At 39.0% G+C, this 24,869-nt stretch overlaps 2 protein-coding genes and 1 pseudogene across 2 annotated transcripts in view; all 3 read right to left on the bottom strand.

The window, feature by feature from the left end:
• The window catches only part of LOC115729525 (disease resistance protein L6-like), a 160,652-nt gene that overhangs the window by 108,967 nt on the left and 26,816 nt on the right, over positions 1-24,869 (bottom strand). The gene's annotated exons all lie outside the window — the stretch shown is intronic.
• LOC125314807 (disease resistance protein L6-like) lies at positions 1,057-24,523 on the bottom strand. The gene is made up of 6 exons (XM_048278005.1): positions 24,423-24,523; positions 23,017-24,142; positions 22,456-22,737; positions 18,479-20,379; positions 17,991-18,094; positions 1,057-1,096 (listed from the first exon to the last, which is right to left on the bottom strand). Exons 1-5 carry the CDS (start codon positions 24,521-24,523, stop codon positions 18,022-18,024), a joined length of 3,483 nt encoding a protein of 1,160 aa, XP_048133962.1. The 3' UTR covers positions 1,057-1,096; positions 17,991-18,021.
• Positions 1,852-8,790, bottom strand: LOC115736121 (annotated as a pseudogene).

Below are 24,869 nucleotides of genomic sequence, written 5' to 3'. Positions count from 1 at the left end.
TATTCTTGATCAAACGGATGAAACTGGATCCGCCTACCAAACTTGAGGAGATGATTTAGCGTTAACAACATTTAAATGGATGTTTTATGAGACAAAAAATAGTTTTGGATATAATTGGGATGGATGTTAAAGTTAGGAGCTTTTGGATATTAGGCTGGTAAAATTGGGACAAAAGTAAAAATTAATGATTTTTTATTAGACAAAAAAAGTTTTGATATAATTGAAACAGATACTAAAGTTTAGGATCTTTTTAGGTATTGGGCCTTGGGCTCTGATATGAATTGTTGAATTTGTTAAAACATGGAACAAGTATTCTCCCGGAAATCTTACTTTCACTGCTATAATGTTTTTCTCACACCACAAACAGCACTCGGAGCAAACTAGCTCCTACAATACTCAGAGTACACTGACTCCAAAATGCAAATGCAATTAATATAATTAAGCTCAAAAGCCCCTTGCCTTAGTCCATTTACTCTAATGCAATTATATGGGCTTAATTAACCTTTAATGCAAATGCTCTTAATATCTATATACAATTTAACTAATATTATTTGTTTGGGGCCGGGGTCGGCCCCCAACTTTTCTATACACTGAACAGCTAAATCGGACGCCAAAATTTATGTGTCAAGACACATATACCCTTTCCATCAAGGACTGCCATCCTACAGGGTGGCTGGCGTTGCATTATCAACGTTTCTAGGACAAGTGGTGATGATCTGGCGCCACGCGAGCGCCACATCTAAAAAAGATTAAAAAGAAAGAAATAAAATAAAATAAAAAAGCAACAAAAAAGAAAAAAAAGAAAATTCCACTTCCGACAAAGCCCGAATCTCAACTAACATATTCAAGCTAATCAGATTCAAGCGTGGTAGACTTACGACCAGGTATTTTCTCAAGAAATTCAAATGGACTTATTTTAAGTTCCCTTAAATGTGTTAGTTCTCGAGAGACAGGTAAGCTTTACATTAGACATCCAATGACACACAGATTTGCCAAATTCTTGAAGTTCGAAAAGTATGGCAGTGGGCGAATGCCTTTGAGTATCACGAACTTGGAGAACCGAAAAGTTCTTCAAGATTGAAAACTAGCAATATTTCTTAAGCCAAAGTAGAAAGAATGACAAAGTACATGGAAGCTGGTACGTATCGGTCAAGGGAAATGCCAGATGTGTCCAGAAAATCTAAATTAACCAAATTCACGAGGCCATAAACAAACCTGATGTGGATGCATAAAAAACAAAGACAGATTAAAGAAGCTTGCGGGGACTGTCAAATTCGACAGTAGAGAACAAATCGTCTATGGGGAATCCATAAATAACTACGACGAGCGTAAGCCCAAGATCCTCGAAAAGCCAGGACAGTCTGCCAATTTCACCAAAGATTTCACCTGTCAGACCCATAACTTCAACGAGTGTAATTCAACCCCCCTATCATTTCTAGTAGTCCAATTGCTTCCGGTAACATTCTTATGGATGAATAGGCCATTCCAGTCAGTTTCGGTTCTTCTTACATTTCCGATTGAATCAGGTAGATCAACTATCTTTAATAGTTGCCAATCCAATTCCACTGACGTCAATTCAAATTTTTCCGATTGTGTATGGAAGCTCCTTTTCCATTATTGCAGAGTTCCCTTGAAATCAATGATGTGGGAGCTTACAGAAATACTCATTCACACATATATGCTAACCTCGTAAATAATCCACCTAAGCATTAGCATCGTAAACCAATTTCATTGCCATATAAAATATCTAGATCCTCCAAACAATAAAAACAGAATGAAGACGGGGAGAATTTCATTACATTCATAGCAAATCCATTCTCCTTGTCTTTGACAACCGGCCAAAAGATGGCTTCAGGAGTCAACAGCGTACAATTCCCTTGCTCTAGCAACCTCTTCAATAACGGATTGAAGCACTTCTTCATGGCTGCAGCAATGCACAATTGAAGGACAGTTCATTTTAATTGGACAGACAGTTCATTGTGATTTGATTTCTCAAACCATTGTAACTTGAAGATCTTTGAGTCAAAACAAAGCAAAAGGTAACAAATATGTGCGGCTGTGCCAATATGCAGTTCTGTTCTGTTCGACCACAGACTTCCTCCGGATTTTACAAGCTAGAAGGATCTGCTTCTTATTCTATAGGTTAAATTTGCTCGAGTGGACACCTATTTGCAAAAGAGTTGCATTGCAGTGACTTTGAAACTCTCTGTGTTGAGAAAGTTCAATTGAATGACTTATCTACCTCACGAATCAGTGGAGAAATAGCATAATTACCTGGTGTTTTTCACGACGAAACCCCTCATTGCTGCCACCTCAATTAGGGCCTCTTCCCATGCCTTCACTACGTTGTGGTCGAAGTTCTTCCGGTGCTTTTCTAGGTCACTTTTGTATAAATCAGTTTTGAGCTTAATATCATCACTCTCCACGTTGTACAAAATAGGGAGAATTCTTCTTTTCCCCTTTGATTTTGATGTGTAATTTACCATGTGAACGAGTTCGCGGAGACACAATTGACTGGAAGCGTACTCTTTGGAGAAGATGGGTACGTAGATAATGGAGCGAGCAAGTGCTTGTCGAACCTCTTCCTCAGTTCCATCATTGTACCTCAAGTCGTTGTCATCAAAATAAACAGAAATTCGATCACATGACAACATATAGTAAAGATAAGTGGCAATGCTACAATGAGTGTCCTGTCCCTCAAAACTCAGGAACACATCGAAGACAGGTAATCTACGGGAAAGCCAAGTCGATCTCGAGACATCCAACAATTTTTCCTGGATAGTGCGGCCTTGACTATCCAACTCGCGTCTTTCCAAGCCCTTGATGCCGTCAATGTGTTTTAATTTTGGACAAGCTTCTAGCTCTAGATGTTTTAGCTTACCCAACTTGGATAAGTTGGGTAACTGTTCTATTAAATCACAATGGGAAAGAAGGAGGTACTGCAAAGATTCCAATTCCGACAAACCTCGAATCTCAACTAGTCTATTCAAGCTCTTCAGTTTCAAGAGCTCAAGATTCCTCAAGAGTGACAGATCCAGCAAGTGTAATATTGGACATTGAATTACATGTAGAGCTATCAAATTTGATAAGTTGGAAAAACCTAGCAGTGGACAAATACCCCTAAGTGTCAAGTTCAACAAACCAGATGGAAGCTGCCACAGCTGCTCCCCCATCAAAGCTGCTTCAAGTTTTGAGTCAGAGTCCTGCCTAGTAGAGTGATGTCCATTTCTCAAATTGCAGAATTTATGTAATTCTAGACGTTTCAAACCGGGGATGGTTGAAGGGTGGGGACAAGAGAGAGATCCAGAGCTCGAACCACAAGGACTTTCAAACTTGATGGAAGGGCCGACACTCGTTGAAGCTCAATCGAGCCCATTTGAAGTTCTTCGAGATTGGTAAGACAACTTATCTCTGGAGGCAATCTAGAAATGCTAGTGAATGCCAAGTTCAATTTCTTCAATTGGGAGAGCTTTCCAATTTCCTCCAAGTTTTTATCTGTCAAGTCATAGGATCTCTCGGCATGTAAATCTTCAAGCATCTCCAGTCCTCCAATAGTACGAGGAAATTCCTTTATCGTCGTTTTACCTAAACCCAACTGCCTTAGTTTCTTTAAGTTTCCAATAGAATCGGGTAGTTCAACTATGCCTGACGTAGATAATTCCAACTCTTCCAGCATTTGCAACTCCCCAATTGAGCTTGGAAGTTTCTTTATCCCCACGCACCCACGTAGAGTTAAGCATGTAAGATTCGCCAACCTTCCAAGTGAGTCTGGAAGTTGGCGGATCATTGGGTGCTCATCCAATATAAAAGATGACAAAGATTTCAATTCGCCAAAACTCTCCGGAAGCTTCAAGGATCTAAAATTTTTGGGCATGAGAATATCCTTCAAACATAGTAGAGAACCGACTTCTTCAGGCAAGTCTCCAAGAGAGCTACACCCTCTTATATTCAGAGTCTCTAGGAGTTGAAGCTTAGAAATGGAGGGGTGGATTGTGTTTAAGTTGGAACAACGAGCAAGTACTAATGTCTCCAAAGACATGAAATTAGAGAAGTCGGGTGTCGTCGTCAAATTTGTGCAATCCGTTAAATTTAGAACTTTCAATTTTTTTGTCATCTGCAAAAAAAAAAAATATGGAGTTAAAAAGAATGAAACACATAAATCATCCTAGATTTTTTATACAAGTAATTGTTCTGACTTTTATAATTCAATATACTCCCGCATTTAATTGCGAATGGCGCAACTAGGTCGCTTCTAAAACTTCCTTTGCGAAAAACGGAAAAATCTTCTGTTCATGGTAAACATGTCCGTCAATGTAATTGAAAATAACCAATAGTACTAGTAAAGTGTATAGCCAAATTAATTCACACACTACAAACGGAAAAACCAACGAAAGGCTGTTTATAATTTACTGGGGCAAGCTTGGTAAATCGATTATTTCCTTAGTCTTTTGGTGACTTATAAACGTTGGTACTCGTGCAATCAAAATAAGTTGAATAATCTACCACAAATTTACAGTAAAAGAATAGTTTTTTTGTCCATAAGTGACAACTGTTAACCAATACTAGTAGTAAAGTATGTAAGCAATTCGTCATTTACCAACCAAAAAACACGCTCGCTTGTGAAAGCAAACGACAGCTAGTAATCTACAAGGCTATTTCAACATGATAAATCAATTATTTTATTTGTATGTTACTAGAGAAATAAAACTTGGTACTTACTAAAATCGGAGCGATGGTCATAATCTGCTAACCATTTACCATGGTAAATAGCATTTTGTTTGAAAGTTAGAACAGTTAAACGACACTATTAATAAAGTATCTACCCAAACCGTAATCTCCTAATTAATGAAGGGGATAACTTGTGATATTCAAAACAATTGATAATTTGCTATTAGGTTTCATGATGGTAAAATTGTTATTTTGTTGATAATTCATTGATCTAAAAAGTTTCCCATCCATCATTCAAGTTTACAATGCACAAACAAGTTTCCGTTTTGGCAACAAATTTATAGACAATTTGCTTGCAAATTGCCCTTGAAGTTTAAATCTTCCTATGGTTTTGAAAACGTTACACATGGAACTATATTTCGACGATGGATAGTATACATGATAACACTGTGGACTTTAGAGCACAGAAAATGATTTTTGCTAGTATGGATTTTACACATATCATATTTTACCCGTGCCATGTGATTCTATAGCTTCCTCTCCTCTCTTTTCAAATGTGTTTAGCTAGTTGTAGTTGATTCTAGATGTTAGACAAACTCTAAATATTTTAGATCAGGGGAGCACACCACCGATTTATACCATTCACTGAATGATCTGTAAAGATGGAATAAAGGTGAATGGTAGTAAATGGAAGTAAGACATATCGTACTTGGATTTGGCTCCACCCACCCCAGTCATCTTCGATATTGCTCCTTGAAAGGTCTAGCACGACCAAATTAGTAAAATGAAAACTCTCTCCATAAAATTCTTTTTGCGTAATTTCCCAAGAAAACCATCTTAGCTCAGAAAGAAGATTCTCGAAGTTGCCAAAAAAACCAATGCCTTTCACTCGAAGGAACCTTAGATTTGGTAAAGCATCTAATTTTTCGGATGCAATGTTGCAGTTACAACCACCGAAATCCAGGCTTAGTGCTTCTACATCTTCCTTTCTCTGCATATCACAAACTCAATACTTAGCAATGAATACGGTTTACAGAGCTAAAACAGAGAGGAATAATTAAGGACTATCAAAAACTTTCTCCAATGGTTGAGCACGTGACCTACGGTTTCCATAACTATGGCTTATCTCTTTCTCCCAACAAGAAGTTGTTTCTTCCTATTCTACATAATCTAATTTTCGGGTTTCCATTTCTCATTGAAGATATCTTCTATCCGGATTATGCTTTTTAGGAAATGTAACTATTATGTTAATTCAAAAACTTCATAGTTTACCTCTTTTCTCTCCAGTAGCTTTAGGGCTTTCTCAGGAATCCACACCCTACAAAACTTGCGAGGATATTCTTCAAGAACAATGTATCTCCCAAAGTCTCGAACTTGGTCGTGCATCCAAAATCTATTATCATCTCTAATTTTTATCAAGGACCTATGAGAAAGAACTCGCATTGTAGTGTGAGGAGAGTAACCACAACTTTTCCACATGATGACCGGATATGTTTTGTCATCATTGGTGAAAAAGCATGCTATATCCAGAAATACTTCTTTTTCCTTATGCTCTAATCGGTTATAACTTATCATTACTGTTTTTCGGACTTTGTCAAAAGGACCTTCCTTTAATTGCTCCAGCGTCTCGTCCCATACTTCTCTTTTATCCGAATGCTCCAAGTCATTGCCCAACTCAAAAAGATGAGACCCTATCACCACAACGGCCAAAGGAAGCATGCCCACTATGCGAACAATTTCCATTGAAGAATCTTCATATTCTTTAACAGCCAAGTCACTTCTGAATGCATGCTTACAAAATAGATGAAGTGCTAGATCAAATCTCATTGGATGAACTTCATGAGCCAAAATTCCTTTGGATTGGTTTACTTGAGTCTTCAGGACGCTTTCTTCCGTAGTTGTGATAATGATTCTACTACCAGAACAAAACCAATTAGATTTTCCAGCTAGCATTTGGAGTTGTTCTATACTGTCTAGATCGTCAAGTACGATGAGCACTTTTTTATTGCTAAATACGCCTTTGATCCTTGTGATCCCACCGCCAACATCTTTAATTTGGTCAATAATCCCTGAACTGATGAAACCTGATAAGAGCTTTTTTTGTAAGTTTAAAAGACCATCATGAGGTTGCGATGATGCTCGAACGTCTTCAAGGAAACAACATCCTTCAAAGTGAACAAATAATTTGTTGAACATGACTTTGGCAAGAGTTGTTTTTCCAATACCACCCATGCCATGAATACCAACAAAACGTACTCCATCGGAACCAACATCTAACAATTTCATTATGGTTTCCATTTGAGCATTATCTTCAACCAAATGTTCAGTCACAAGCACATGTCTTTTATTAAGCTTACGGCAAACCTCTTGAACAATCGATTCGATTTGTTCTCCTTGGCTGCAGCAAAGCATGAAAATTTCGTCAATCAAAGACATCGTAGACTACAGGGAACATGTGGATGCATAACTCAGCTACTACAACAACTTAAACAAATGGAAATTAAGCATTATAATCAGTCGTACTAAAATTTATATTTTGGGTACAGGTTGGGTTAGACATAGTTTTTTGGGGGGTTTGAGAAAAAATCACCTTCACCCACGCGGCAATTCCTCTTTTAGGTTTTCGAGCACAATTTTAGTGTCGATTCCATTGACATCTAATTAAATACCACAGTGCTATAGGCTCGAAAATTTGGACACGTACAGTTTCTTCCTAGCAGATGTAGTTTGCAACTATTGACCATGAGCAAAAGTGCAGGAAAAATCCCCTTTGGCTACAAGATTGCCTCCTCCTCCCACCCACCCCCCCCAAAACCACCACAACCATCCAACCCCCCGCTCTTTACACGTGCTACCTCTACAAGGGCCTTCTCCTACCGCTTTAATTCATCAGGGCCAAACTTCTTCTTTTGCTTGGACATCGCTTTGTGATTACCGTTGGGAGGTGAAAAATATGATCGAGTAAAGAATTGGTCTCACTTGTCGGGTCACGAATTGAAAAATGCCTTGTCTGTGTCGGGTTTGACCCGGTTTGTTGTGCTTTGAAAAAATCAGCCGTGTTCTATGCTTATTGTGGATTCTCGGATGTTAAGTCTAAATTTCATTAACTTGAAATGCAAATCTTAAATACATGCCCCAATGCTTTATGTTCAGAAATTTGGATGGATAAACTTTACTCCAATGAAATGTAATTATTATGCTTAGGAACCCTGAGAGGTCGAGAAGATTTACCGTTTGCCTATGAGTTCCCGTCCGATTCTACCTCCAATCGTTTTAAGGACACTTTCCCACCGCTCCAATTCATGGGAGCCATACTTCTCCTCGTGTTTGAGTATGGCATCCTTGTACAAATCAGTTTTGAGCTTCACATCATCAGCATTCACGTCATAGAAAATGGGGATGATCACTTTCTTCCGATCTGATTCTAAGGTGCATTCTACCATGTGGGCTACCTCACAGAGACACCATGAACTAGAGGCGAAGTTTCGAGAGAAGATGGGCATGTAGATCTGAGACTTATTCATTGCCTTACGAACTTCGCTGATTTCTTCACCATCTTCAAATTCTTCACTGTCAAGGAAAACGCGGACACCTGCACATACCATGCTGTGGTAAAGGTGATCAGTGAAGTTAAGGCGCGTGTCGGGTCCCCTAAAACTCAAAAACACATCGTACTCCTCCGAGCTCCTCTTCCTCTTCATTTTGGTAAGAAGTCTCAGAACCCTGCCAATAATGGACTTCAGCTTAACGAGACTCGGAGATAGGAATACCATCAAACGAGCACAACAAATTGCATCGCATATTTATGTGCGCAAGTTTCTTCCTTGCGCACCAACGTCGGTCAAGATAAGAATACATCTCAGCAATTATTCAAGTAGATCTCGTACTTACAGTCTTCCTAGTGGACGAAGTTGAGAGGGTGATTAAAGCGTTGCTTTGATGGAGTTCAATATGCGGCCGGCCCTCTGCTCTGCATTCACCAACAAATCCCAAAACAACTGGCGTTGAACCGCTGTGCGTAGAAAGAGCAAACTGCTACGGCAAATAAGTGAATGAAGATCGACTTTTGCTTATCAAGGACACTTATCAAGGACAGGTGATTTTTGGCTCTGCAATTGCCCTCGACATGAAGAAAACATCAAGAAGGCGGATGTTACTCTCATAACGGCATTCCACGCCTCAGACTGTCATAAAAATATTCCACGTTGCTCCAGAACCCGCGTTTAACGCATCAGGCTATAATATAAATATTTCATGTGGATCCAAAGCCCGCGTTTAACGCTTCAGGCTATCATATAAAATTCTACGTTGGTCCAGAGCCCGCTTTTAATGCATCAGGCTATATTATAAATATTCCACGTGGATCCAAAGCCCGCGTTTAACACATTAGGCTATCATATAAAATTCCACGTTGGTCCAGAGCCCGCGTTTAACGCATCAGGCTATATTATAACTAGACAGACCCTTGTAATAACGCCTCAGGCCATTATATAATCCGGACCCACGTAATAACGCATCGGGTTACTATCCCGCGTTTAACGCCTCATGTCACGACCCGAATCCTGCGAGCTCGTTAACATCCCACCTGGCCACGATTATGTACAGTTCTCCAGGATCCAAAGGCCAACAAATTCATGCGGAAGCAAAAACAAATCCCCGTATAGAAACAATTAACATCATGATGACTTGGGACGGTAAAAAAAAAAAAAACAAACTTATATACATATCCACATGTTCTATACAATTTTCCAAACCTACGGCTTCGGAGGCCACTGTACAAGCCTATGACCACTAAAACAAAACGATTACGTGGTCGAAGCCTATTATACATCCAAAATAAAACAACCAACATAAGTCAAGAGGCCAACTACCCTATGCATCGTTCTCGCTATCTGGTACTATATCATCTCTCGCCTCCAACTCATCCTCGTCAAGCTCAAGTGGCTGTTTCGAATCCGATGGCTCTACAACCTTCCCATCTTTTCCCGGTACCATGACCTCGGGGAATACCGAATCTCCTGGGCAGATCATTCATACTTGCGGCGGAGGGTCTGAAATAAACAACGAACCCACGACGGGGTGAGATAAAATCTCAGTAGGAAAATCTCTAACCCTAGATCAGGTCGCTAGTGCCTCCGGACACAATCTAGGCGAGCAACAATTTCCAACAACTCTTTCTTTCTTACCCAAAAAAATTCCCCAATTCAATTCCAGAAAATTCCACTCTTTCTCCGAAAATTCTCACACCTTCTCAAATATTCTACGTTACTCCCCTCTCTGCGTTCCATGCCTCAGCCCGACAATAAAATATTCTACGTGTTCCAGGGCACGTTTTAACCACATCAGGCCATAATATAAATATCCACATTACTCCGAAAATTGTTACGTTACTCCGAAAATATTCCACGTCACTCCAGAAATATTCCACGTCACTCCAGAATATTCCACGTTACTCCAGAAATATTCCACGTCACTTCAGAATATTCCACGTTACTCCAAAATATTCCACGTTCCTCCAGAATATTCCACGTTACTCCAAAATATTCTACGTTACTCCAGAATATTCCACGTTACTCCACCGCCATCAAATAAGTTCATAACATTGAGCCTCGGACCTTTATGGAACACGGCTCTATACATATACCCGGGTCTCACACACATAGGAATACGACCCACGGATCTCGGTTTCGGACACATAGGAACACGACCGGATCAAGTCTCGGACAATTAGCCGAACACGACTCACTTTGGTCTCGGACGACTTAATTGAACACGACTTTCTTACTTTCTCGGTCTCAGACAATCAGACGAATACGGCTCACTTTGGCCTCGGACGACTTGATTGAATACGACCCTCACATTTTCTCGGTCTCAGACAATCGGACGAATACGGCTCACTTTGGCCTCAGACGACTTGATTGAATACGACCCTCACATTTTCTCGGTCTCGGACAATCAGACGAATACGGCTCACTTTGGCCTCAGGCGACTTAATTGAATACGACCTTCTCATTTTCTCGGTCTCGGACAATCGGACGAATACGGCTCACTTTGGCCTCAGACGACTTGATTGAATACGACCATCACATTTCCTCGGTCTCGGACAATCAGACGAATACGGCTCACTTTGGCCTCAGACGACTTGATTGAATACGACCATCACATTTTCTCAGAATAGTTCGGGACCACGTGATTCGCTCACGTTAGAGAATTAATAATTCGGGATCACCCGATTAATTCACACTAATCCAAATATTAATTCAGACTACCCAGTCAATTAATACTACCATAGTATCCAATCCACGTCATGCGACCATATTACGTTAACGTAGCAATTTATAAATCACGTGCCATTACAATTATACTAACGTGGAAATATATCACAGCCGAACAATAATAATTTTCTAACATATAATTAATTCACGACCATAGTACTATACTATAATAATGTCACATTTAATTAGCACCGTGGCGTAACGACTTTATGTCACATAAAAGTAACTCTAGTTAATATTTAAACTAACCATGGTTCAAAAACTAACTAGAGTCAAATACTAACCTAACCATGATTAATAAATAGCATAAAGCAACCATAGTTGAACAAAAAGTAACTAGGGTTGGTAGGGTAACCATGGTCAAACTTTGACCAAACAAATATCCTCTTGCAATTACTATTCATTGCAAGAACAAGCATATCTCACCTCCATTTCTGCAATTTTCGTCCAACCCCTCCACAAGCTCCAATCCAACACTTTTCTTCATCAAAAATTCACAATTTCATGGTCTTTTAGCAACCTAACCACCTAATTTAGGTTTAGAAACAATCCTACCTCAAAAACTCGCAAAAACCTCCGTTGAACGGTTGAGGAAAAGCTTGAATCGAGCGGCGATTCCGGCGGTCCTTGCACGGCCGGCGACTCGGCGACGTTCTAGCGACTCCAAGCGCTCCAAAGCGACACCAAAGAAGGCTTGAAGAATTTTCGGCAACGGAGGGTGAGAGAGAGGGTGTTCGGCCAAGTGAGGGAGAGGGAGAGTGAGGTAGAGAGAAAGTGAGCTAGAGAGAGAGAGAGAGTCTTTGGATAAAGAAGAAGAAGATGCCAATATAATAATTAATATAGGTTAATAATAATTAATTATGCTCCCAAAGTCAAGAGAAAAATAATTATCTCCCCTCATTGACTAGTCAATCTCGGCCAAAGGGGAAAATGGCCAAAATACCCTTAGTTTCAAGTGAAAAATGGGGTATTTTTCGAGGGCAAATGGGTCCTTTCCCATATCCAGTCCAAATATACTTTTCTTGAACCTCTTTGGGGCGAACCGCGAAGGAATTTCACACAGGATGAGGAAACGTCCAAAATTTTTATTTATTGAAACCCCTGAAGGTCCGACGTCAAATTCTGAAGCTCGATTCGTGACCAATCTCGATCAATAGAATTTTCAGCGTATCTCAAACTAACGGGCGGCTTTTAGGAGTTACGCGTATCGACCCGTGATTAAAATCACGTTTAAGAATTACTCGAGCCATGGCGACCTTGGTTGTCATTCAATTGCGAGGATCAATCACTAGTCTCGATGGACACGATCGTTAGAAAATAATTTAGGGACGTTCGGAACCCATACGAGGTCAAACGGAATCACCCGTGATCCAAGCGTAGGGTATTATCCAAATCGTTCCTTAATCATTCTAGGATCGGCCTATATTGGTCCAGAATATTCCCTCGACAATTTTCATGGCCAAAGAGTCAATCCAGGATCAAGTTCTTAGGTCCACGTACTTGATTTTCCTAGCTAGCCATTCCCATTTGGTTAGTCTGCTCGAGAGGGATCACCTCCGAGTGAGATTAGACTGAAATACATCAATGAGACCTTTCATTTATTCAAAGCTTCGAAAGTGGGTCGGAATTCGGGATGTCACACCTCGGGATAATATAATAAGCACAACCCCGCGTTTAATGCCTCAAGGTAAAATAATAATAACAGAGCCCGCGTCATAACGCCTCAGGCAATTTATGGTCTTATAAAATATGAACCCCACGTCATAACGCTTCAGGGTAAAATTTCACATTTCCTCTCAATTATTCTACTTAAGACCATATAACAACAATAATTCATCGATTGCTTGTCCGATACCACACGATCACTTAAATCCTTCCGATCGATCAATCTTCACCTTGTGATCTTGCTAAATTTCCTGATTAGCAGATCGAGACAATACAATCTCGCCAATTTCCTCCGATGAAATATCAAAACCACACGATCTTCTCAATTTTTCTCCGGAAGATCGGGACCACACGATCTTTCTAATTTTCCTCAATTGCCCAATCAAGACCACTTGATTAAATTGTACTGAGCAAACACTCGATCGGAACCACGTGATTCACTCACGTTGAATAAATAATAAATCGGGACCACCCGATTAAATCACGCTCATGCCGTCGGCCAATTAGGCCGCACGATTAATTTTTATCACCACAAAAATTAATCTACGCCACATGATATTAATTGTACCCACGTAACAATTAATAATCACCGTACGATTGAAATTATACTAACGTACATTTAATACGTGCCACACAAATAAACCATAGTTACGAGGCAATTAATCTGGGCCGTACAATTAAAATATCTTCACGTGCGATAAATTTCCACCACTCGATTAAATCTATACTAAGCAGGAATTAATCTCGGCTGTCCGATCAATCTTCCTAAGCAAGATTCAATATAAACCATCGGATTAAAGCAAGAAAAGCTAGATTAAATCCTAGCCGTCCATTAGCAATCATGCATTTCCACTATTCATGCAAGAACATCTTTTTTTCTTCTTCTTCTCTCTCCTCCCTTCATCAATTAGCCCAAAGCAAATCCTTGGGCAAATCCAACCAATTTTTCATCCAATCTACTCAATCCAAAGTCTATTAGCAACCTAGATACCTAATCTAAGGTTAGGAATCAACTTACCACAAATTTAGCAAGTTTTCCGGCGAGAAATCGAGAGAAGATTTCTTATTCCAACCGGCGGCTCCGGCGACTCCTCTTGTTCGGCTAAAACCCTCAAAGATCCGGCGGTCCCGGGTGATTCACTGTGGAGATTAAACTCTGGCGGCGGCTTGGAAAATTTTCGGTGAGAGAGAGAGAGCAAAGGGGGGTTTAGCCAAGAGGGAGAAAGTAGTGTAGAGAGAGTGTGTGTTCTTGGATTTATGAAGAAGATGGCCAAAAATTCATTAATAAAAGGTTAGGATATTTTTGGGGTCTTCAAAGTCAAGAAGGGTAGAAAAGTAATTTCACCACCCAAGACTAGTCAATATTTTCGGCCAAGAGGGGGTTTTGACCGAAATGCCCTTGGGCCAAAGTGAAAAATTGGGTATTCTCCAAGGGTAAATATGTCTTTTCCTATTCTAGTCCAAATTTTATTTTTCCCGAACCCTTTGGGCGAACTGCGAAGAAATCGTACAATGGATAAGGAAACGTCCAAAATTTTATTATTGAAACCCCTGAAGGTCCGACGTCAAATCCAGAAGCTCGATTAGCGATCAATATTGATCAATTGAAATTTCAGCGTATCTCAAACTAATGGGCGGCTTTTAGGAGTTACGCGTATCGACCCGTGATTAATATCACGTTTAAGAATTTCTTGAGCCATGGCGACTTTGGTTGTCATTCAATTGCAATGGTCAATCACTAGTTCCAATGGGCACGATCGTTAGAAAATAATTTAGGGACGTTCGGAATCCATACGAGGTCAAATGGAATCACCCGTGATCCAAGCATAGGGTATTATCCAAATCGTTCATTAATCATCCTAGGGTCAGCCTATATTGGTCCAGAATATTCTCTCAACAATTTTCATGGCCAAAACGTCAATCCGGAATCAAGTTCTTAGATCCATGTACTTGATTTTCCTAGCTAGCCATTCCCATTTGGTTATTTTGCTCGAAAGGGATCAATTCCGAGTGAGATTTAGCTAAAATACATCTATGAGATATTTTATTCATTCATAGCTTTAAAAGTGGGTCGGAATTCAAGATGTCACAAAACTCATAGAAAGAATATGAGATGGACAGAAGCGTTTGCAAGAGGTGACCAATAGCCTCAATAATCGCATACGCTTTGTCATTGTTGGTGAAAAAGCACATTGTATCTAGTAATACAAAAGACTGCAAATTTCGTCCCCTATGTACATAATCCTTTTCTATTCATTTCGATAGAAGGACACCTCAAGTGACAAATTCTTTTTCGGATCAATTAAATATCATTTTTTTCAAAAACAGCTATTTCAGCGCCAACTCTGATTAGCCTGGTTGAAAATAATATGTGTCAATTTTTTATTAATTAACTAATCCTGCGTGGCTCGCCGAAGATCCTAGTTAGCTTTCGAAGCACAAACGACATCGTTTATCCAATTTTGTGAAGTGACTTTCAGTGCTATATGTTTTAAATTATAAACATTTTAGTGTCAAGTTTTTTCTAAAAGTGATCACTTATGTGCCATGAGTTGTAAAATGTGACTACTTAAGTGCTATATGTTTAAGACATTCCAGTCACATCATTCGATCAAAGTGGCTAGGATGTCACTAAATTGTTTGAAATAAAAATGCCATGTTACCAAATTTTTTTTCTCCGATTTGGCATTTAAGTGAGCCGGTGAAAAATTTGGTACCAAAATGAGCGCCTTACATAAATATTGTCACTTGAGGTGTCCTTCTGCCATTCTTTTTCTATTTCAAACTCCACACAAGCCTTTTCATTTAGCCAGATATAGCCCCAATCCCAAAATTTTGAGGCTTCTCTTAAATGATTTCTAAATTTTTGTTGTTTCAATTTACACCCCCACCCTCTTCTAGTCCATTCTTGCGATGATCATGCTTTCAGATGTCTCGAGGACCACTTCACTAGCCGATTTAAGTGCTTTTCTCAGGGTTTCAGCAATATTGCATAACTTCTTTATCCCTGCTATAGTGCTATATGCACTGAAAAGTGGTTCCCTCATTTTCTTCGTCTTTATGTTGAAATTGGTAAATTTGGAAATTAGTCGACAGTTTTACTATTGAATTCGACGTTCCTCAACCCTTTACCATGCCAAACCCTTTTTTTCTCCGGCTGCGGAATGTGAGAATCGTTCCTCTCTTAGTTATTGAGGACTCGAAGACAACTTTCAATCTCAGACTTTGATTTGAAAGTCCTACCGAAACACGCCTTAAGAAAAAATTACCAAAAATATCCCAAACCTATTACACTTTTGTCAATTCAATCATAAATTTTTTAATTATGCTAATTGAGACCTAAGCTTTTTCACGTTTTTCCAATTCAGTCCTTCTAACCAATTTTGATAGAAAATCGCTGACGTGAATGTCAGCCATCTTACGTGGTATAGTCGACACTGACTTGGATAATTTAAATAATATATTAACATTTTTTAAATTTGAATATCTTAAATTTTTTTTATTTCTTTTCTTCTCTTTTCTTTCTTTTTACTGTGGCTAGCGAGGGTCATCGGGCCAGCCATTGGGTGAAGGTCGTTGGGCCCTTGCTGATTGTGGGCAAGGGCCGCGAAGCACTCGCCAATGGCAAGCAATGGCCGCAGCCCTCGCTAGCAGCAGGCGTGGGCTTTGCAGCCCTCGCCCAAACCATCATGATCCTCGGTGAGGCTAGCCTCATTCAAGGCCAATGAGGGCCAAACAACCCTCATTAGCTAGGAAAATAAAAAATAAAATAAGGAAAAAAGAAGAAAAGAAAAAATGGAAAACATATAAAAAATTTCAAAAAATATTAAAATTGTCCAAATCAGCACCGGTTATGTCACATAGGATGGCCAATATACACGTCAGCTACTTTTGGCCAAATTTAGTCAGATAGACTCAATTGATAGAAAGTAAAAATGTTTACAACTCAATAGGCACAATTAAAAATTTTAGGACTGAATTAGCAAAACATGAAAATGTATAGGACACAATTAGTCCAATTAAAAGATTTAGGATTGAATTGGCAAAGTGTAATAAATTTAGAATTTTTTTAGTAAAATTTCCATCACCTTAATAACAAATATAATAACTGTGTTTAGTTAAATAGTAGACTGAAATCCGAATAGTCTCGTCTTGTTCCGAACTCCAATCAGCTTTGTTCTACTTGTGACGATTTAAAAATGGCTTAAGAGCCTAACATTATCGATCTCCACGCCAGTGGAAAATGGGGGCGATTCTTCTTTTGCCCTTCGACTCTCACCTTCATAGTACAATGTGGGCAAGGTCACATTCATCTTTATCACTGAGGAGTCCATCCTAGTTTCCTTTAGATTCTCTTTAAATTTTCAGATGAATTAGATAGATCTGACCACTTTTAACCGTTTCAAGTCTAACTATTCAAATTTATCACTTCAGCTGGTGAAAATAAGTAATAGCATCATCAGCATATAGTGATCCGAAGTTGGTGTTCTTGATGGAGTGGATGAAATTGGATCCACCTACTAGACTTTTGGATATCATTCAACGTCAATTGTTTGATCGACCACCATTTCTAACCCATGGGTCTAATCCATATTTCAAAGTAAGATCTTGAGAAACTAGGGCATACTCTTACAAGCTGTTTCTTACATGGCGGCTGGCGTTGCATCATCAACATTTTCTAAGATAAAGTGGTGATGAGGTGGCACCATGTATATGAGTGCCACGTCAGAAAAAGTTTAAAAAGAAGGCGAAAAACTTAAAAATCCAAAAAAAAAAATAGAAAAAGAAATTTCAGTTCTAACAATCCTCGGATCTCAAAAATGACAAAAGTACATGGAAGCTAGTGGATATTGGTCAAGGGATATTGTTCAAGAGTCCATGAACAAACTGGAAGTCAATGCATCAAAACAAAGACAGATTGCATGAGCTTGGGGTGACTGTCAAATTCCATAGTAACCGTTCAGAAAAAAGTTTTATGGACATAAGAGAGAGAAAAGTTCGTCGTGGGAAATCCATACATAAGTTTGATTAGTGTAAGCCCGAGATCCTTGAACAGCCAGAACGGTCTCCCAATTTCACCAGGGATTTCACCTGTTAGATTTGTATGAATGGTCAATTGTATTACTGTGAACGAACAATAGCATAAGGTAACATTCTTCTGGATGAACAGTCAATCCTAGTCTGTTTCATTTCTTTTGTTGCAGAGCACCTTTCTCTAACCCTGTAACAAAGCATGGGAGGTCACTGATATACTCATCCGTACAGACATGCTAACCTTGCAAATGATGAACCTAAGCATTAGCATCGTAGACCAACTTCATTACCAAATGGAACAGAATGCAGTTGGTGAGAAGTTCATCACATTTATAGCAATCCATTCACCTTTTCTTTGACAACCGTCCAAAAGAAGGCTTCAGGAGTCACCATCCAACAATTTCCTTGCTCTAGAAACCTCTGCAAGAACCAATTCAAGTACTTCTTCGTAGCTGCAGCGGTGCACAATTGAGGGACAGTACATTTTTAGTTGGACAAACAGAAATTTAAAAAGGACATCAAAATGACAATCTAATTATTGATTTGATTTCTCAAACCACTATAACTTGAAGATCTTTAACTCGGAAAAAAAAACAACAGAGGAAACTATGTGCGGCTGTACCAGTATGCATTTCTGTTCTGCTCGACCTTAGTTCCTCCGGATATTACAAGCTAGAAGGATCTACAAGTTATTCTATAGGATTGAATTTGATTGAGTGGACAACTATTGTATGCAAAGGGTTTGCATTGCAGTAACTTTGAAACTCTCTGTGTTGGGAAAGTTCATTCGAATGAATTGTTTACCTCATGATTTAGTGGCGAAATAGCAGAATTACCTGTTAATTTTTAAGACGAAACCCCTCATTGCTGCGACCTCAATTAGGGCCTGTTCCCATGACTTCACTTCGTCGTGGTCGAAGTTCGTCCGGTGCTTGTCTAGGTCGCTTTTGTATAAATCAGTTTCGAGCCTAACATCATCAATCTCCACATTGTTGAAAATGGGGAGGATTCTTCTTGCTCCCTTTGATTCTGATGTGTATTTCGCCATGTGGGCAAGTTCGCGGAGACACCAATCACTGGAAGCGTAGCTTCTAGAGAATACGGGTATGTAGATATTGGAGTTAGCGAGTGCATTTTCCCCAATCCCTTCGTTGGCCCTCATGTCATCGTTATTGCTATAAACAGAAATTCCATTACGCAACATCCGAGCATGAAGATAACTGACAACGCCATAATGACTGTCTGGTCCCTTAAAACTCAGGAACATATCGTACATAGGTAATTTGTGGGAAAGCCATGTCGTTCTTGAGATGTCCAACAATCTTTCCTGGATAGTGTGACCAACGCTATCCCACACCCAGCTTTCTAAGCCCTCAATGCCCTCAATGGCTCTTAAATTTGGACAAGCTTCTAGCTCTAGATGTTGCAGTTTACCCAACTTGGATAAGTTGGGTAACTTTCCTAGTGAATCACAACCAGAAAGATGGAGGTGCTGCAAAGATTCTAGTTCCGACAAACCTTGAATCTGAACTAGCCTATTCAAGCCCTCCAATTCCAAGCGCTCCAGTCTCCTCGGGAGTGACAAACCAGGTATTTCCTCAAGGAATTCACATCTTGTTATGTTCAATTCCCTCAAATGTGTTAGACCTGGAGTGATGGGTATGTGCGCTATTGTACATTCAATCACATGCAAAACTGTCAACTTTAACAAGTTGGAAAAATGTGGCAGTGGATTAATACTTTTGAGTTTCAAGACCAACAAATGAGGTGGAAGCTGATAGGAGGGTTGCTCCCTCATCATAGCTGCTTGAAGTTTTGAGTCATAGTCCTGCCTAGTAGAGTGATATCTACTTCTCAAATTGCTGAATCTATGCAAATCTAGATGTTCTAAATCGGTGATGCTTGAGGGGTCGGGGACAAGAGAGAAGTCCATAGCTTGAACTGCAAGGTATTTCAAACTTGATGGAAGAGCTGGCACTTGTTGAAGCTCAATCGAACCCACTTCAAGTTTTTGCAAACGAAGACGACTTATCTCTGGAGGCAATCGAGAAACACTAGTAAATGCTAAGTTCAAGGTCTTCAAATGGAGTAGCTTCCCAATTTCCTCCAAATTTTTATCCGTCGGATCCCAGGACCTGTTGGCATATAAACCTTCAAGCATCTCCAGTCCTCCAATAGTATGAGGAATCTCCTTTATCTTTGTTCTACATAAACTCAACACCCTTAGTTTCTTCAAATTTCCGATAGAATCAGGTAGTTCAACTACACCTGACGATGTTACCTCCAACTCTATCAACATTTTTAACTCTCCAATTGAGCTTGGAAGTTCCTTTATCCCCACGCACCCACGTAAAGTTAAGCGCGTGAGATTCGCCGCCCCTCCAATGGAGTTTGGGAGTTGGCGGATATTAGGGTGGTAGTTTAATTTAAAACTCACCAAAGATGTCAAATTGCCAAATCTCTCTGGAAACTTCAAGGGTTGAAAATTTTCGGGCATGATGATCTGCTTCAAAGATTGTAGAAAACCGACTTCTTCCGGCAACTCCCTAAGACGACTACACCCTTTCACATTCAAAGTCTCTAAGACTTGAAGCTTAGAAATGGAGGGGTGAATTGTGATCAAGTTGGAACATCGAGCAAGTACTAACGTCTCCAAAGACGTGAAATTAGAGAAATCAGGTGTTCTTGTCAACTTTGTGCAATCCGTTAAATCTAGAACTTTTAATTTTTTTGTCATCTGCAGAAAAAGAAAATGTGGAATTAAAAAGAATGAAACACATCAATCATCCTAGACTTTTTATGTAAGGAAATAGTCCAATTATTATAATACAATATGCTCCCTCATTTACTTGCAAACGCTAAACAGGTACTGTCATTGTAATTGAAAATCACTTAAGTCTTTTTTCTTATAAAATCACTACTTACAACTTGGTAGAGATTTATAGTGATAAAAAAAAAAGTAGTTAGTTTGTAAAATATCACTGGTAACCGATACTACTGGTAAAGTATATAAGCAATTAATTCATACCCTACAAAAAGGAAAAACCTGCTCAACAGTTAAAAACGAAAGGCTATTTATAATCTACTAGGGCAAGCCTGGAAAGTCAATTATCGTTAGTCTTTTACTGACCCGCAAGCATTACTACCTGTAAAATCCAAATAAATCTAATAATCTACTACGACTTTATAGGGAAAGAACAGTGTTCCTGTTCATGCGTTACAACCGTTAACCAATACTACTTGTAAAGTACGCAAGCAATTCGTAGTCTATCAATTAAAAAACGGATGACAGTTCGTAGTCTAGGAGGGTATTTCCAACCTTATAAATCAATTGTTTTTATTTATATGTAACTGGAAAAGTAAAACTTGGTACTCAGTACAATCGAAGCGATGGTCATAATGTACGTGCCATGATAAATTGTGTTTTGTTTGTATGTCACAACAATTAAACGACACCGTTAGTAAAGTTTCTGCGCAGATAGAAATCTTCTAATTATTTAAGGGGATTACTCGCAGAATTAAAAAAAAAACAAAATTGATAATCTGCTACTAGGTTTGATTATGGTAAAGTTGTAATTTAGTCAATGATCTATCGAATTAAAAAGTCGCCAGTCAGTTCGAATTTAACCTTTTTTTTTTTTTTTTGGGTCCACTTTGTAGTATAGTAAATTCGAAAGAAAATGTCCTTGCTTATGGGGCAGGCAGCCGGTCGCTGAGGCCTTAGCAATGGCCGAGAGTAGCCGGCTACAGGCAATGGCAGCCGGTCCTCCCTAGTTCTGGGATTTATGGGTAATCCAGTAGTTTGTGGGTTACTAGATGTGATTTGTGCTTTGATCAGTAGCTGTTGCGGTACAATGATCTCAGGGCACCAACTAGAGTCTACCAAGATAGCTATGAACATCTAGATACTTTGATTTGTTTTTTTTATTATTATTATTGTTTGTCGATAATAACTTTTCTGTGAAGAGTTATTAATAAGTTTCTGCATTTGTTATGATCTTCAGGGTCTTTTCCTCGATGATTGTGATTGTGGGAAAGAAGAATGTGATTCTTGGAAGGAAGCGTTTTCAAAGTGTAACTAGTGAGCATGAGATCGGTAAAATAGCAAGACTGTGTGGACCTGTCTGATGTGTTAATGCAGTAAACTAGTTGGTCCTTAATTTTTTTTAAATCATAAAAAATCCATGTTGGCACCATAGACTAATAAAAAAAATTACATCAACAATTCCGTTAGCCTAATTGAACAGAATTTGATTGCATTTATCTGATAAGTTTTAAAACTTTATTGAACTTTTTAAAAGTTGTATAACTCAATTACCCTTTTTGTGACAAGTTTAAAACTTTTGATGCACTTAGTCCCCCCCTAAAAAAAAAAAACAATTGTGAAGCGTCATATACGATGTTTCAACATTTAGCCGTGATAGTCCTAAAATTGTCGTAGAAAAAGAGATGCACGGTACAAGGTTGTACCCTAGGAGCACCAAAGTCTGCTCTCCCCTTTGTAAAAAAAGGTAAAGGCCGTCCAATTTTCAGCCAAAAAACGTCTTTAGTCTACTGCCTAATTGCCTCTCTCTCCGGAATGTTATACTTTTTTAATATGATCAGCTATCAGAAAAACGACTACAGCAAGCCAAAAGACAACAATGATATGCTGATATCATGTGATTCTATAGCTTCCTCTCCTTTCTTTTCAAATGTTTTTAGCAGGTTGTACTCGACTCTAGATGTTAGACTAGCACAACGTTTATTATGAGTGCATTGAATGATCTGTAAAGATTGAAAGAAGGTGAATAGGGAGTAAGGCATATGGTACCTGGATTTGACTCCACCCACCCCAGTCATCTTCAATATTGCTCCTTGAAAGGTCTAGCACAACCAAATTAGCAAAATGAAAACTCTCTGCATAAAAGTCCTTATGAGTAATTTCCCAAGAAAACCATCTCAGCTCCAACAGAAGATTCTCGAAGTTGCCAAAAAAATCGATGCCTTTCACTCGAAGAAACCTTAGATTTGGTACGGCAGTTAATTCTTCAGATGCAATGTTGCAGCTACAGCCATCGAAATTCAGGCTTAGTGCCACAACATTTTCATTTCTCTGCATGTCACAAACACGATACTGAGCATGAAATACGGTTTACAAAGCTAAAACGGAGAGGACACATTAAGAACAATCGAAAACTTTCTCCAATAGTTAAGCACGTGACCTACGGTTTCTAGAACTATGGCTTACTCTTATTCCCAACAAGAGTTGTTTCTTCCTAATCTACATAATCTAATTTTTCGAGTTTCCATTTCTTACTGAAGATATCATATGTCCGGTGTCTGCTTTTCTGAAATATAACTAGTGTATTAATTCAAAAACTTCGTAGTTTACCTCTTTTCTCTTCAGTAGGTTGAGGGCTTTCTCACGAATCCACACCCGACAAAACTTGCGAGGATATTCTTCAAGAACAATGTACCTTCCAAAGTCTCGAACTTGGTCGTGCATCCAAAACCTTGTGCCATCTCTAATTTTTATCAAGGACTTGTGAGAGAGAACCCGCGTTGCAGTGTAAGGAGAGTAGCCACAATTTTTCCACATGATGACCGGATATGTTATGTCGTCATTGGTGAAAAAGCATGCTATATCCAGAAATACTTCTTTTTCCTTATTCCCTAATCGTTCATAACTTATCTTTAATGTATTTCGGACTTCGTCAAAAGGACCTTCCTTTAACTGTTCCACCGTCTCCTCCCATACTTCTATTTTATCCGAATGCTCCAAATCATGACCCAAGTCAAAAAGATGGGACCCTATCACCACAACGGCCAAAGGAAGCATGCCCACCTTACGAACAATTCCTATTGAAAAATCCTCATAATCTCTTATAACTGAGTCACTTCTGAATGCATGCTTACAAAATAGACGAAATGCTAGATCAAATCTCATTGGATGAACTTCATGAGCTAAAATTCCTTTGGATTGGTCTACTTGAGTCTTCAGGATGCTTTCTTCTCTAGTTGTGATAATGATTCCGCTACGAGAACAAAACCAATCAGATTTTCCGGCCAGATTTTGGAGTTGTTCTTTGTTGTCCAGATCATCAAGTACAATGAGTACTTTTTTATTACTAAAAGCACCTTTGATCCTCATGATCCCACCACCAACATCTTTTATTTGATCAGTAATCCCTGAATTGACAAAACCTGATAAGAGCTTTTTCTGTAATTGTAAAATACCATCATGAGATTGCGATGATGCTCGAACATCTTCAAGGAAGCAACAGCCTTCAAAGTGAAAAGATAGTTTGTTGAACATGACTTTGGCAAGAGTTGTTTTTCCAACACCACCCATGCCGTGGATTCCAACAAAACGTACACCATCAGACCCAACATCCAACAATTTCATTATGGTTTCCATTTGAGCATTATCTTCGACCAAATGTTCAGTCACAATGATGTGTCTTGTATTAAGCTTACGGCAAACCTCTTCAACAAGCGATTCGACCTGTTCTCCTTGGCTGCAGCAAAGCAGAAAAAATCGTTTCAGTCAAAGACATGATAGACTACAGGACTCTGGGGAACATGTGGATACATAAGTCAGCTATCTCAACAACTTACACAAATGAAATTTAAGCATGATAATCACTTGTACTGGAAATTATATTATGGCAGCAAGTAGGGCTTGAAATAGTTTTCTGCGAGTTTGAGAAAAAGATCCCCTTCACGCACGCCCCATTTCCTTTTGTAGGTTTTCAAGCACAACTTCAGTCTCGATTCCAATATTCCAGGCAGATGTACTTTGCAACTATTGACCATGAGAAAAACCGCAGGAAAATTTCCCTTTGCCTATAAGATCCTGTCCCTTTACACGGCCAACCAATACAAGATTTAATAGTCATGGCTATTAAAATTCATCAGTGTCAAACTTCTTGTGCGTGGATATCGCTTTTCCGTACAAACTGCTCCTTTCCGTACAAATCTTGAAGTATTGTTCTTTTTCACATACTATGTTCCATATTTCCACATTGTATCGATAATTTCATCTCATGAAATGGCAGTTCCAACATTTTATATTAGGGAAGTTATGTAAAATCTTTTAAACGTTCATTTTTTGCATTCATGCATCACACATGTACTTTTGTAATATTCATTGTGCACTATTTTTTGGTATAGTTTTAAAACCGCAATACTCCTATTTATTCAACATTGTACCATGACTATGTTCATTCTGCAAATTTTTGTGAT

Source organism: Rhodamnia argentea, chromosome 4 (genome assembly GCF_020921035.1).
Source record: "Rhodamnia argentea isolate NSW1041297 chromosome 4, ASM2092103v1, whole genome shotgun sequence".
NCBI classification, from domain to species: Eukaryota; Viridiplantae; Streptophyta; class Magnoliopsida; order Myrtales; family Myrtaceae; genus Rhodamnia; species Rhodamnia argentea.
This window is presented reverse-complemented; position numbering and strand designations above follow the sequence as displayed.

Coding starts and splice junctions, on each gene's coding strand:
- LOC125314807 (XM_048278005.1), bottom strand. CDS start 24,523: ATGACTATTAAATCTTGTATTGGTTGGCCGTGTAAAGGGACAGGATCT. Junction 20,380..22,455: donor GTGGGTGGAGTCAAATCCAG/GTACCATATGCC, acceptor CTTTTTCTGCAG/ATGACAAAAAAATTAAAAGT. Junction 18,095..18,478: donor TTCGTCTTAAAAATTAACAG/GTAATTCTGCTA, acceptor GCACCGCTGCAG/CTACGAAGAAGTACTTGAAT.